Raw genomic sequence first — 15,440 nt, forward strand, 5'->3', positions numbered from 1 at the left:
GACGGGCATTGTTAACAAAATTAATACATATTTGAAGTACAGATCATTTTGAGTGATATGTCCGCGGTGCATATTAAATAATAACAACTGTTTTATGCAGCTGTAGAAGGACGACCCATGGCCATGTTTTATTTTAGAGATTTTATTTTTCTGCAGTTAATGGGGAGGAATTTTGAGAAACGTACGCATAACAACGCAACAAGGCTCAAGAGCCAGACATAATTCCAAACACAGCCATCAATTTTGTCAAGTCACAGTCTCAGTAGGTTCCCACCTAGTGGCAAATTTAGGACTAGTTTTTACTAAAAGAAAACCACCTTTCCTTTTTTACGATTGGTAAGGTATTAGGAAGAGGGATATACTAACAACAAGCTGTTCCTGTTTATTGCGTGCTCGGCGAGTCTGCTCTGTGTTTAACGCTTTTGCAGGGGTATGGAATAGTTTTCTTAGTCCTGTATTTGGATCTCTATTACGGAAAAAGATGTACGATGGAACCTTCGACGTTTGGCCAGTGCGGTGAACTATGGTGCATTTAGAATATCAATGGATGAGACAGATTGGTATGAACATTCGAGTTGATGAGAAACGACCTAAGGCGGGCCAAAGCAAATGTGGCTTGACGTAAACGGCGCAACCGATCAAGACGAGCTAAGCCCACTTCGGAACGGGACAAAGGCTGAAGAAGAAGATCAGATGAGGCCATGTGCGGAAATGATTTCTCTGGATGTTCCCGCAAATGAAGGGGAGCTGGTCTAAACCAGAGCCCAGGATGGAGCGGTAATTTTGCAACGTTGGCAGGTTTAATAGGAATCATTTTGGAGGAGGAGACCTTAAACTTGATGAATGCCACAACTAAATCTGCATATTTTTTATCTTGTTCATCACTAGTTTTTTATTTCCAAGCTTTTGGAGAAAATGTGGGAGATATATTCTTTGTATTAATTTTAAAGGTAACTCAATTAAATCTTTGAAATCAACTTACATTTTTTCCCGAGCTACACTCAATTAGTTCAATTGTCTTGTATCCAACCACAACTGCAATGTATTGTCCAACAGGATTTATCATATCGAAATTTCGCACGATGTGTTTGGACTCGTCTGGAACAGTGATAGACTGAGGGTTCGGACTGGCGTTTTCAGAATTGTCTATAAGGTAGGACGTTCCTTGTGGTGTGATATTGTATAGCTGACCATTGAGGACACGCAACAATGTTACATCAATGGGCAGTGAAATCCGCCATTGTGTTGAATATACTCCATCCAGCTTTTTGACAAATGAAATTATACCTGTTGAACCGTGAATCGCAAACCCTCCTTTGTAGGATTGGATTAAAGTTTCTTTCGTTCCTGAGACTTCTTCACATTCCCAAAGTAATATCGGAGTATGAGCTCCTGGTAGTAGCTGCAATGAGAAAGAGAAAGGATGAGTCTATTAACGCGCGGTCGTGAGCGCCAGTATGTACCGAATGAAGGTTCCCGATACTGTCAGTCATGTAAACATTATTGTCTACCCCAAATGTGAAAGCCATTTTTGTGTCGATATTAATAAACGGAATCGTAGTCGGCTTTTTTATTATGAAAGCCTGTTCCATACTCAAATGAATCTCCCAAATTACGAAAGTTGCTAGTTCGGGGGCATATTGAGCTGCCATGAAAGGAACACTGCGGTTCGGTCTTATTACTTGATCTGGAGAAAACAGTCCAGTTTCTACCGTGCCGAGAAGTTTCCCTGAGCGCCAGTTCCACACTTCCAACGAATAAGTTGGTAAACCGGTAAGAGCCAATAGATATTCAGTCTCGGAGAACCGAAGGTGCCGATAAGCCTCCATATGGTTACCTGCCGAAATGTAGAAGTGGTTTACCAAAGAAAAATATGAAATCGTACGTATACAATACTTTTCAATACGCTGATTGTTTTGAAATCTGGATAGGTTAAAACAAATATGCTCGGTCTCAAACAAGTTTCGCTGAAGGCAAACACTGGCAAATTGCGATGCCCTACGGTTGCAGTTATTCCGTCACCATGCACTCCATCATTTGCCCGGTAATGGGTTTCCTCTTTTGTAGTAACATCGCGGAAAAGGATTGTATCATCACACCATGTCAGAAAGACCTTAGAACTCAGCGTGGAGACCTCTTCAGCGTTTCGGATTTTCGCCCACCTATGCAATTTATTGGATGAATTATTAACGAAGGATATTGAAAAGATACTTACGCTAATGTAGTCGTCGTTTGAGAAAGATGCATTCGCGTAGCCATTTTAACAAAGATTTTAAAGTTACGAAGTAGTGACTGATGTACGAGGATTGATATTTAGATATGACAAATAATATTGAATCCCGGCAACATTATTTTGTTACTATGACGATCGCTTACTTTTCTATGAATTTTACTGTGGAACATGTATATGAATAGATACAACAATTGAAGATGTGTGCGTTTCATTTATTTAGGTGGCTAGCAGCAAAGCCAAATCGTTTCCTATTTCGTTCAGAGGGGGGAATAATTCTAATTGCGAAATGGTACATATTTCAACAAAACTGTTTAATTGAGAATACCAGTTCCCCATACTATCGCTTTAGTTAATATTTTCTCATGAGAAAAGCCCCCAAATATTGAACTTTGATATAATATGGTATATATGTATGTAATCAGGAGGTGCGAATCCTGCGAATATTTTTTTAGAATGCAGGTTTTTTGCTATTTGTTGAGTTGTGAGCTAGCGTCCCTGCAGGGGCTTCTTTTGGATAATGGCCCTTAATTAAGCATTTATCATGCCTGACCTGATATAGGCGGCACTATTTCTTGAAAGTGGCTATTCAATGGCCCTTTGACCGTAGTTGCAAATCTTGGAGCATCTTCCAAAGGAAGAGAGTGTGAAAACTCTACGTGGAAAAGTACTACACTGTCACCAATGAGATTTGAACGGCGGCTTCCGTACGATAGCCTTGTGCTTTAACCACTCAGCTATTCGGACGCATCGGTTTCTTGTCTTGGCTTAATACAGCTGTGGTCTCTCCCCTCCCCCGAAGTTTCCAATGTGGTAGTTCCATCCGCGATAGACATGCAAAAATGCGAGAGAGTTGTCTTCGATGGCTTACTTGCGAAGATTGGTCTGAACATCAGCTGCGATGGGAAACGACCAAAAAAGCGGTCAAAACAATGATGGCTTGATAACCTAAATCGTGATTTGAGAACCTCTTCACCCCATCCAGGACTATGCTCGAGTAAAATTGAGCAAACGAACAAAAGTAGCCGAATGCGCTTTGGAATGAATCAGCGGCTGAAGGAGAAGAACAAGTTGAAGAAACAAATTTTTTAGCAGTGAACTATTCAGTGCACGTTTTAACTAACCCATTTTATTCTGAGACATATATCACTGTTATTAATATTACAGGTGAAATGTGTTCGCCAATCTGTGGTATTTTATGTGTCATCTGCAAAGAGCAGGTCGAAGTTTCTACATCTTCGAATTCCTTCAGTCTTTCTTGACATCATTGTGAAATTTGCGTCAAATATTTCTTACCGTATTTCTTGCAGATGGGATTCGCCATTAACATTCGGACATGCTAGGCTCCATTCGACAGCAACTGATTTTGGGCCAGTATACAACAACTGTCACCTATTGCACGGTTGGCTATTTGAGCTATTCCCAAAAAGACTTCGATCCTGTATTCTCGCGCTTTCAACAAGCAATTGACTACCGTTCGCTGTCTCTACGGATAAGGTGCTGAAGTACATCAAATGAAAAGTTGACTCACCTTCAACATCGTTTTGAGTTAAACTGACAAAAGACAGTGACCCCGAGCGAATGATAGCTTCTTTCAAAAATACTTACCCCCACCAATGCGCCTCAATCGGAACTCCTTCGTTCTGCTCTGAAGGTGTGTTCCTCAAGCCGTACAAGCGCGTACAAGGCAGCCTGCTTGCCCCGCCGACTAAATTTAATTGATTACGTGTTTATTGCTCTCTTATTTTGCCAAAATGTTAAGGGTTTAAGAATGAAGCTGGTGCCTTCCATTTATCTGTGCTGGCTAAGCAACATCATGGCATCTGTATTTCTTCAACCTGGTTTGACGATAATATATAAAATTCCGAGCTTCCCGAAGGGTACTCCATTTTTTACTGCGACAGGGACCACTGGTGTAGGGTCCTAATTGCAATTAAATATCCACTCAACGTTGAACCCGCCTCCTCCTCCTCTGGCTCTTAGTAATTTTTAGAGTATACTTTCTGATCTCCTACCCTGTTATGTCCTTTCATCTTATACTTGTCTGCGCTCTTACCCAACTTGGTTCACCACGGAAATCTACCTTAGTTCACAATGAAGAACCATAAAATCATCCGCCTGGAGCATGAACGGCGGAAGGAGTTTCTGACTTCAAAGAATGATGGCGACTTTGCTTATTTCAAGACTACGTGCTCCACTGTGAAGTCTATGATTAAAAAAGCCCATAAGCGATACTTGTTGAGCATCGTGGCCGCCCTTGCTCGCGATGATCTGAAACAGTTTCGGTCCAACACTCGCTATTCCTGTAACCCCTCACAATCGCTCCCTTCTTCTTAAAATTTTGTCGATTCAACTGCCAACTCCCTACAACAACTCTGCGACCTACTCTGTTCTTACTTTGCTTTCGTCTTTATTTCTTCGGCCATTGCGCCCTCTACGCGTCTTTTAGGTGCAGACTACTCTGAACCTCTCGCCATTCGTCTTCTTACCCTTTCTTTGGTTAAGTTTCTCACTTGCAATTTTGACACCAATATCGGGTCTAGTCGTGATGGGCTTCCTAACCTCTTCCTTGTTAATTGTAAATAATACATTGTCCTCCCTCTGTGTATACTCTTATAATAAAATCTGGAGAAATGTTTACAGCTCCTCTTCTTTTTAAGGTTTTGTTTGTAAAACAAAACCTTATTAAAATCGGTTTACTGTCTGTCTGTCTGTCCGTCTGTCTGTCTGTCTGTCTGTCTGTCTGTCTGTCTGTCTGTCTGTCTGTCCGTCACACGCATTTTTCTCGGAGACGGTTGTAGCGATTGGCACCAAATTTGGTAGAAAGGTGGGAACTGTGAACGCTCACGCATATAGTGAGTTACATCCTTTTACAACGAATTTAAGGGGGGGTCCCCATACATGCAAAGGGAAGGTGTAAATTTTTTTTTCATCAAATATAGTCATGTTGGGTATCAAATTAAAAGTCTCGATTAGTACTTTTCGAAGCCGGTCTTAGTTTTGACATTTGTTGAAAAGGTGGGGGGTGCGGAGGGTTGAAAGTGGTCATTTTTTTAACGAACCCATTCTCAGAAACTACCAAACCGAAAAATCTGAAAAAAATCAGGGGGCTGTCACTATATGGTGCCTAGGCTTCGAAATACCCTTCACACCGATACCTGTTCAAATAAAGTTAATAATAGTATATTACTATAATTTTTAGTAATTGACAGGAAAACCCCCCTTAAGTTCACCCTAGAATCACAAAATTTTGCAACAATATAGGCTACAGTATAGAGCATGATGCTGCCAAATTTGGTGAAAATCGCACTATTACTAACAAAGTAATACTAGGTCAAAGCCGTCGCTTCTCTGCAAATTCGAGACTATGAATGTCAATATCACTTGAAAGTGGCTATTTTCACATAATATATGCATATTTTACGTGCTACATGCTAATGGGACAAATGCACACCCAAATCTCTTTATAAAAGAAATACACAAAACCTTTCATACCTGAAGCGTCCAGCTTCCGGTTTCCCGACTTGTTCTTCTCTTATGACTGGGTGCAGCCTGCTCTGCATTTTTTTGCAAGTGAGAACTTTGGCACTAATGTTGACTTCTGTTCGCTTAGCATTGATCAACACATTCCCTTCCCTTGCACCAAATCGAAAATAAAAAAAACTAGGAACTTGCTTATTTTCTTAGCCTCTGGAAAGAGACTCTCCTGTACATAAAAGTGGTAATGATACCCTCGTTTAGAATTACCCTCAACAAGGACTGTCTTGCTTATGAAAAAATTGAAAGTAGCTTTGCCAGTGTGGGCTATCCTAGCTGCCTCGACTTTCCTGAAACTACGTAAAACCTTCCTAAATATGTGTACTCTCTATCGGCTTGATGAACTGCTCCGCTTCTACTGACATCATCTTCGTATAGCATACGTAACAGAAATTTTTGGAATGCCTTGCGCGCAACTCGAAGTTCATTTCCGCCGCTTGATTCCGAAGCTACGTCGATGTTATAACGCTTTATAGCTCGGCCGTATGACTCTCTCTGTTCATTGTTCTTCTAATAAATAGATAAATATGTACAAACTTTGGTCACGCTGTTTGCAGGGCAGAGGTGAGGCAGCGTCTGATGAGTTGACTTTGCCCTGGATGAGACGGTCTGTCAACTTTTTTGAAAGCAATTAAGTTTTGGGAAAACCATTCAGAATAAAACAAATGAAAAGAAAGAGATGCTAAAAATATAGGCGGTCAAAGGGTAGTGTAGGTCCTAGGGCGAAAAGTGGATTGGTACCCACGATGGAGAATAAAACGGGAAACATCTGCTAAACCAACACCAATAACTCTACTACCAAATCATATATCCAAGTGGTGACCGCTGGCAGCTCTTTCTTACCGAAAAGCTGCAAATGGAGACAGATGAAGGCGTGTCTCCCGTGCCTGAAGGCGGGACATATTGTACCAACTGGTCCTCCAGGTTGGGGGCTGGGTAGGGCTGACAACCTTACACGGAAAACTGACGTTACGAAGCCACAGAAGGAGCCTCGGACAGGATGGACTTTACAATGACAAACTCGGCAACGATAACGAAATAACGATTTGTGCATTTTCTCATGGAACTTACGGAGCTAGCCGATATCTTTTCCCAACATAAGCCTAGTGCAACAGCGCTGGAAGAGATATGCTGGACAAGGACCGATTTCCTGGAGAAGAGCCACTATATTGTAGTGGGCATTCAGTAAATCATGTGTTCGGAGTAGGTTTTTTAGCCAGCCAAAAAATGAAACCTGCTGTTTCGACTTTGAAAACATAGCATAAGCGAACGACTATGCACTCTGCGCTTGCGCGGCAAATTTCGGAACATAAGCCTCATTAACGTTCACGTTTCTACAGAGGAAACTGCAGGGCCAGAGAAGGATACCTTCTACGAGGCAGTTGAGCCGACCCTAGAAGCTTGTCCCAAGTATGACATCAAAATCATGGGGATTTAAACAGTCAAATAGGGGCGGAGCCCGGAAATAGTTGTTATAAGTATTTGGTTTGTGACGAAAGCGACCCACGAACAAACGTGGGTCTTTGCTGGTGCGACCACTTTCAACCAAACTGACCACGTGTTGATTGAACGTCACCACCTTTCAGTCTTGATGAATATCAGGACATACAGGGGGCTAAAATAAACTCGGATCATTATCTTGTTGGCATGGTGCTCCATGCCCAGGCTCCAGGAATCCCCTCTGACAATCAGGTCAGTGTTAATATTGAAGCCATCCACAGCACAGCCCTCCATAACACCCATAAGGCAGAAATGGATGCCGCAATAAGCGCGGTCAAAAGAGGTCTTGGAAATGATGCATCAACTAATAATCTTCAGAACCACCTAAAGAATGTTATGATTGATACGGTTACAAAGATACCATTGCTCAAGTCGGAAAAAAATTGGAACGGCTGGTTCGACGATGAATGTTAGCTAGCAATGGAACGGAGAAATACATAATATGGAGATATCACGCAGTTCAGCGATTATAGAGATATCACTTTGCTGAGTATCATCTACAAGATATTCTCTGCTGTTTTTCTAGGTTGGATAGCCCATACGCCCAGAACATGATTGGCCCATACCAAAGAGGCTTTACTACAGGCAAAACAGCAATAGATCAGATTTTCTCTTTGTGGCAAGCAATGGGAAAAGTGTTGGGATATGGACATCAGTAGCACCATCTTTTCATCGACTTTGCGGCTGCTCATGATAGCATAGCAAGGGCAAAATTGTATACAGGCTTGGGAAAATTCGGTATCCTGATGAAATTGATAAGAATGGCTAGCCTGGCCCTGAACAATGTGCGAGGCCAGAAAAAAGCACCAGGATAACTCTCGAGACCATTCAACATTCATAACGGTCTGAGGCAAGGGGATGACCTATCATGCCTGAAAAGTGATCCGTAATGTTGACGTACTCTTATTTGGATGAAGGCAGCCTTGATCTAGATCGAGCGAGCGGCGCGAGATCTTAGGCTGCACATCAATGAAGACAAGACGAAATATATGGCGACAACGTCAGCAGCAAACACCAATCGACCAACAACATCAAATCACACTGCTTAAATGAGTATAATAAAGATAGGAAACTACAACTTTGAGACCGTTGACAACTACTCCTATCTAGGGTCGAAAATCACAGCTACGACAATGGCGGTTGCTGGCCAGAACCTATTTCAGCTTACTAAAAATGTTTCGCTCGAAACGTCTCACCATAGGACCAAAGCTCTTGCTGTACAAGATGATGAGATAATCTTGTCAGTCCTCATGTACATATTTCTCGGAGACTTGGGTTCTTAAAAATTGTGAACTCTTGGCCGCGTTCGAGAGAGGAATCCACCTTAGAATTTTTGGCCTCCTACGTGAGGATGGACGATTTTATGAGCGATACAGTGACAGCCTGGGTGTGGATAAAATCTGGTTGAACTGGTCACGGTGGGCCGGTCACTTAATCCGTTTGGGTGCGGATGATGCAGCCCGGAAAGTCTATAAGGGCGATATCAATGGTAGAAAAAGAAGACGAGGCAGACCTTCCCTGAGATGGAGCGATGCCGTAACCAGGACCCTAGACAGCTTTTAGGGATATCGAATTGCTGGAGCTCGGCCCAAACCGGGATGTCTGGAGTTCCTTATTAAGGCAGGCTTAGACCGGATAGTGATTATTGCGCAGGATTTTATATTGAATTCCGGGAACTTTTTGATCAAGGAATTCTATTACTTTTTTGAAAGCAATTAAGTTTTGGAAAACCATTCAGTATAAAGCAAATGGAAAGAAAGAGTTAAAAATAAAAATAGAGACGTTCAAAGCATAAAACCTGGGAAACGCGTGCTGAATCCACACCAACAGCTCTACTATCAAACCATATCTCCATGTGGTGACCCCTGGGAGCTCTTGCTTTAGGAAAAGCTGCAGGTGCAGAAAGATGAAGGCGTGTCTCCCGTGCCTGAAGACGGGGCAAACTGTACCAACCGGTCCTCCAGGTTGGGAGTTTGGTAGGGCTGACAACCCTACATGGAAAGCCGATGTTACGAAGTCATAAAAGGAGCCTCGAACAGGATGGACTTTACACCGACGAACTCGGCAACGACAACGAAATAACGATTTGCGCATTTTCTCATGGAGCGTGCGCAGTTAGCTAATACCTTTTTTAAATATAAGGCTGATGTAACAGCGCTGCAAGAGATATCCTGGACAGGGACTGGTTTCCTTGAGAAGGGTTAATACACCATATATTATAGCGGTCATCCAGTAAATCGTGGAATTCTATTACCAATTCATTTAAAATTGATCCCAAATAAATACATAGCACCGCAGTGACCGTCCATAAATTTAAACGTTAAACGAGTTTTTTACCATAAAGTCATCAATAATATCCCGCTAAATCCTTCTCTAACTTCACTCTTAGCGAACCTCCTCACAACTAACATTCAATGCAACAAGTCCCAGGGAAACACTCTAAACGAAATCAGTTCAAATATATACCTAATATCATCTTCTATTCAAGAGCTAGAACCTTTCTTTGTAGCCTTACATAAATTTTAAGATTATTTACCACCCACTGTATAAACTGAAAGGTTAGAACTACGTAAGAGCTCACTTGAGAACTTCAACAAGAGCAACAATAATAGCTGCCTTCGTCCCACTGAAAAAGCACAAAATTGACGCAACAGGCAAAAATATATGGTAAACACAAAGCGACAACAGTCAATCCTGTTTTTCTCTTAACATGGAGCATATTCAAGGAAATCCATTTTCTCGTCATCTTTCATTCTCAAGGATCAGGAAAATCGAGTCGAGACATGAATCTCAACCCGACCCCGACTAGAGTCAAATGCGAATTTCATTTGATATCGTCATCTGTTTGTGCCTCAGAACCACACTGTCTTCCGTACAACAACTGCAGATTCCAGGACTTTGCATGAGTACATGCTCACATAAGAAACCAGTCACGTTACGTAGCTATCAAGTGTCTGCTAGTTCCTCAGGATCCGCTCCTCCGAGATGCTCATGTTTATTTCTCAACCCTGATTTTGGAAACATAAATCTTATAGCAGTTCATGGTAAAGTGTGAAAATTAGATACTGAGCAGATTTCTACGAAATTGTTCATGATATATGGAATTTGTATCTACATATGTATATATATGCATAGTGGTTTCATTATCCATCATAAAATGGATGAAATTTATGAACTAACAAAAAAAATGTATGTAATAGAATGTATGGATAAAATACATAAACAATGAGAGGAGGCGGAAGGGCGACTTAGTAAACAGATCAGTTTCGTGTATTGATGATTGCGACGCTTACAGAGATGAAATCTATTAGTCCGAGACTGCTTCCAGGTCAAATGGATAACATACATACACAACGGTATTTATTTTAGCTAATTTTGCCCAAATATTATATATTATATATAACGCCACTTGTGGCTATGATTTTGAGTGTTATCTATTATCTAAGTCATCGAATACCCGATCAATCTTATTTCGAATTATAGGTTTCGATGTTTAGAACAAGATTTTATATGGCTACCAGACTAAATCCAAATACAACCCTATCGGACCCTCGACCGAAGTTCTTTTTAACTAGTTATCGGATTGATCAATTTTTTTCAGTCGAATACGTCTACATTTTTAAAGTTTTATTTAAAACAAAACCTTATTAAAATCGGTCTGTCTGTTACACGCACTTTTCTCAGAAACGATCATTTCTATTGATACGATATTTGGTGGCAAAATGGGAACTGTGAACTGTGAGTAACATTGATCTTTGTGGAGTTTACGGGGGAGTTGGGAGGGAGTAACATTCTGTGCAAGTGAAAAATCTCATTCAGTACTCAGTTTCTGCATTTGATGCAAAAGAAAGGAGTGCGCGGTTGGAAAGTGATCATTCTTTCCATGGGCCCCTTCTCAGAAGCTACACAGCCGAAAGTACTGGAAAAATCCGGAAGCTGCCACATATGGTGACTAAACTGCGAAATACCCTGAATACCGATATAGCAAAAAAATTAGTAAAAATTGACTGCAAACGTTCCTTAAGCTCATCCCAGAATACAGTATAGTAACACAGACTATAATATCGTGCATGATGCTGCGAAGTTTGATGGAAATCGCACTATAACTAATAAAGTTATAATAGGCCAAATTTTTCGCTTTTGTGCACATTTACTGTGATCTAAGGCTTCGCATATCAGCTTCACACCAAGGTAGCTATTCACCTCCGCCTACCTCAACCACACTGACACAGATGAAATGCGCTTCAAATCCTTCCAGAACTTCCGCGAAGCTCGCACTCCTCCTCCACTGTTCTCCGCAGAAAGATTTAGGGCCGATCAGTGGTCGGCCATCTTGGGAGAGTGGGTTCCACTGCATGACGTAATTAGCAATGCATTTATCGCCCCCTTTTAAATTTGTCACCTATACATGACGTTGCCAACGGGTAACTGGCCTGTGTGCCGACCTAGTTGTGGCCATCGTACTCCGATTATGCTTCACAGACAAGTGTTCACGAAGACTAGGAGCTTTAGTAACAGTGGGGGTCATTTCCCATGGGTTAGCAATACAGAAAGAACACTTGCAGAGAACAGTCTAAATTTCATCTTGGTGTTGAAATAACTAAATTTCCCAATTTTAGACAAGGTAGCGAAAGCAAATCAAGTCGAGCGATATCCAGTTCAGTGTTACCGTTTGTATTTACCTTCAGTCCAACTCTACGTGCTTCTCTTTCTAAATTCAGAAACACTTCCCCAAGGCGCTTGACTCATTGAGAGAGAAAACAGATGGCATCAGCGTAGTCGAGGTGTTTGGGGTAAGATACCATAGCCGGTTGAACTCCTCTACATCCTAAAGACAAGTCACTGATAACAAGAAGAAATATGGTAATATCGCTGAAAAATGCTATTCTGGCGGACTCCGCTTTCGACCTCATAACACTCCGAGATTTTACCTCGAATCAGCACTACCTATATTATGCGCTTATATGTCCCTCTGATAATAGTTATCAGTTTCTCTGGAATGCCCCTCCTGCGTAGAGCACGATAAAGACACTCGCTGTTCACGTTGTTGGCAGCTTTCTCACAATTAATAAAGACCAGCTGAAGTGAAGATGCAAACTCCACACACTGTTATAAAATGATTTGTAGGGTGTTGATGTGGTCAATGCTGAAAGATCCGGATCGGGAACCGCCTTGCTCTCCGTCGATCAAGTTCCCGAAAAGTTCTTTGTTTTGTTCAGGGATTATTTTAGCTATTATCTGAGGCAGGGAGCATGCAGATACGCCGCCAATTGTCACACCTAAGACAATTTGAAATCTTATCGATCACTTTATCCTCCACTCCCTGGGAAAGGTCTCGGATTCCCAAGATTTCCATATGAGTGAACGTAGCAGACCTGCAGCAGTTGCAAGTGCAGCGATGAATAACTTTACGGCGAGATCGCCGAGCCCAGCATCTTTACTCTGTTTGAGTGCATTGATGGCCGAAATAATTTCTCTTCTGCTCGAAGTAACAGTTCGGATCTACATGTTCCGGGGACTAGCGATTTCATAAAAAAGGGGAGGAAACTCACCGGATGGGATATGATTAAGAAATGTTCTTTCCATCTTATCAGTTGCTCATCGTGTACTTCGCAGGCTTATCGAAAAATTTGCGACCACACACAAGCGCCTCCGTAATGCGGTATACACTTCTGTAAATTATTACGTTCGGCGGCATTTCCCGCCTTCCCTGACCAGCACAATAGTAAACTCCCTTTTGTCAAGATGCACACTGCGCTGAACTTCTCGGGATTTGGCTCGATATCGGAGTTCGAGCGCGTTATGTCCGCCATCACTCGCAATGGTGAATAGAGCCTTAAGCCCTCTCAGTTCATCAATTTGCTTCCACGACCCCGCAGTCAGCTAGATCTTATGACGCCCTTTCGGGACGTGTCGAACGAACTGCGCAGCACACGAGAAAAGAGCACTTCTAATGGCGACCCAATACTCATCGATATTCTTAGGCGGGTTACTCGGTATATCTGCCATCCGATCAACAAGATAGCTCTCCCATTCTCGACCGGTAGCTGGATCGTACAAGCGGTCGACATTGAACTTAGGGGGTCGGAGTTCTCCAACCCTGCGGGAAATGGCGGACATAACATGCATGCGAACGTAAGCGACCATTAGATAGTGAGCCCCTTCTAGTCTGATGCCAGCGCATCTTTTGTTACGTACATCTAGGATATCACTTCTATATCTTCAACTGATTATAAAGTGGTCAATCCGATTGCCGTCCGGTGTTGATCAGTTGAAGCTCAGCTGACCTGATGGCAGGCTCTGTGCTCTGACAATTTAGCACCAATGACGAGGCGATGGAAGCTGCAGAAATCCACAAACTTCTTACCACTATCGTTACCGTCGCCAAGAATATCTTTCCATATCGCGTGTCCGAGGAAGATGTTGTCAGGGCCCACTTATTACACATTCAGATAACCCATCAAGATCATATTGTCACATCTAGGAAGCCCCTCGTGAACTTCCTATAATTGTTCGTAGAAAACATCCTTCTCCACTATATGGAAAGTCGTTGGTACACTTATGATGCTTTTTATTTTGGACCAGAATTTTCCAATTAGAATCCTATCAGGCTTTCAGATCAAGAGAGCGCGCCTGCGGAGGCTGTCAGAGACAACCTAACACCGGGTTCGTCGCTGCTATCACTTGGTTTTTCAGAGTATAAAAGCACATTGCTGCGACAATGTCCCAGTGGATCCCCGGCGGTAGAGTAATCCTCTACAACGGTAGATACTCCTCATCCCAGTTTACAAAACCTACCCATCCTTAGCGCCACTCCTAGCTCCCTTTCCCAAACCCCTCCCGCATGCCCCCCATCCCATCCCACATCCTAGTTCCCTCCCCGCCCGCCCGCTTTTATAAAAATTTAGCTAATGGAGGTTTTTTTCGACTTTTCCTCCAGATAACATTTCACATATTTTTTCAATTATTCTTTAGCGATAAGTTAGTTTAAGCCATAGATTTTACCTTAGATTAAGCTAGGCTGTTAAGGTAGTACTTAAGTTAGGTTAATTTAGCATTATATTTTTATAGGTTTAATAAAAATTGTTGTTTTTTCGCAAATTGTTGTTTTTTCGCAATGTCCCAGTGGATAGTAGCTAGGGGTGAATTCACATCTTTGGAATTTAGCCGACTTGCACATAGCGTGGCCGTTGGGATGAGGGATTTATGCATGTCATTGGAAATTGGGGAAAACAATCCGAATGCAAGTTAATTCTCGTAATAATGAACTGAAGACCGTGTTCACAAAAGTTTATGAAGGAAGATAATTGTGAGGCAAACTGATGATGAAACAGTTTGTAACGTGAAATTTGCTCTGTCGGCAGCCAACAACCGTGCGCGGATTTCATCGTCGTAGCTGTTATCCGTTGTGATTTTCGACCCTAGATTGGAGAAATTATCAACGGTCTCAAAGTTGTATTCTCTTATCTTTATTCTTCTCGTTTGACCAGTGAGGTTTAATGTTGTTGGTTGGTTGGTTTTTAGTGCTGACGGTACCACCATACATTTTGTCTTGCCTTCATTGATGTGGAGTCCAATATCTCGTGGCGTATGCTCGATCTGAATGAAGACAGTTTGTAAGTCTCGGGCCGTTCTTTTATCTGGCCTCGCACATTGGTCAGAGTCAATCTAATCAATCTTATCAATTTCGTCGGGATACGGAATACTCTCCCGGCCGTGTACAATTTTACCCTGGCTATGCTATCATAGGCGGCCTTTAAGTCGATGAAAAGATGGTGCAACTGGTGTCCATATTCCAACAGTTTTCCACCGCTTGCCACAGAGAGAAAATTTTGGTTTGCCTGTGAAACGTCATTGGTATCAGCCAGTGATGTTCTGGGTGTATGGGCTATTCGACCTAGGAAGATAACGGAGAATATCTTATAGTTGGTATTTAGCAACTCTATAATTGCTGCATTATGTCATATTTCCATTTTTATGTATGGGACAGATGCCTCGTTGCGAGTCATCAGGCATTGAGTCCCTGTCCCACACCTTGAGCATAAGTTGATGAACCGCTTGGTGTAATTGGTCGCCCCCATATTTATCCAATTCGGCTGTAATTTCGTCCATCCAATTTTTAAGCCGATGAATTGCACGGACTGTTTCTTCTATATTCGGTGGTGGCAGTATT

General features: G+C 42.1%; 1 protein-coding gene across 1 annotated transcript in view; it reads right to left on the reverse strand.

The window, feature by feature from the left end:
- The window catches only part of LOC119648583 (cilia- and flagella-associated protein 43), a 39,579-nt gene extending 37,288 nt beyond the window's left edge, over nt 1-2,291 (reverse strand). Inside the window, exons 1-4 of the mRNA XM_038050354.1 lie at nt 2,216-2,291; nt 1,897-2,162; nt 1,464-1,837; nt 983-1,402 (exon numbers count right to left, since the gene is read on the reverse strand). Coding sequence (XP_037906282.1) covers nt 983-1,402; nt 1,464-1,837; nt 1,897-2,162; nt 2,216-2,259 — 1,104 coding nt within the window. The 5' untranslated portion in view covers nt 2,260-2,291. The remainder of the gene's footprint in view (nt 1-982; nt 1,403-1,463; nt 1,838-1,896; nt 2,163-2,215) is intronic.
- Nucleotides 2,292-15,440: the final 13,149 nt, after the last annotated feature.

This window comes from Hermetia illucens, chromosome 2, assembly GCF_905115235.1.
Source record: "Hermetia illucens chromosome 2, iHerIll2.2.curated.20191125, whole genome shotgun sequence".
Lineage (NCBI taxonomy): Eukaryota > Metazoa > Arthropoda > Insecta > Diptera > Stratiomyidae > Hermetia > Hermetia illucens.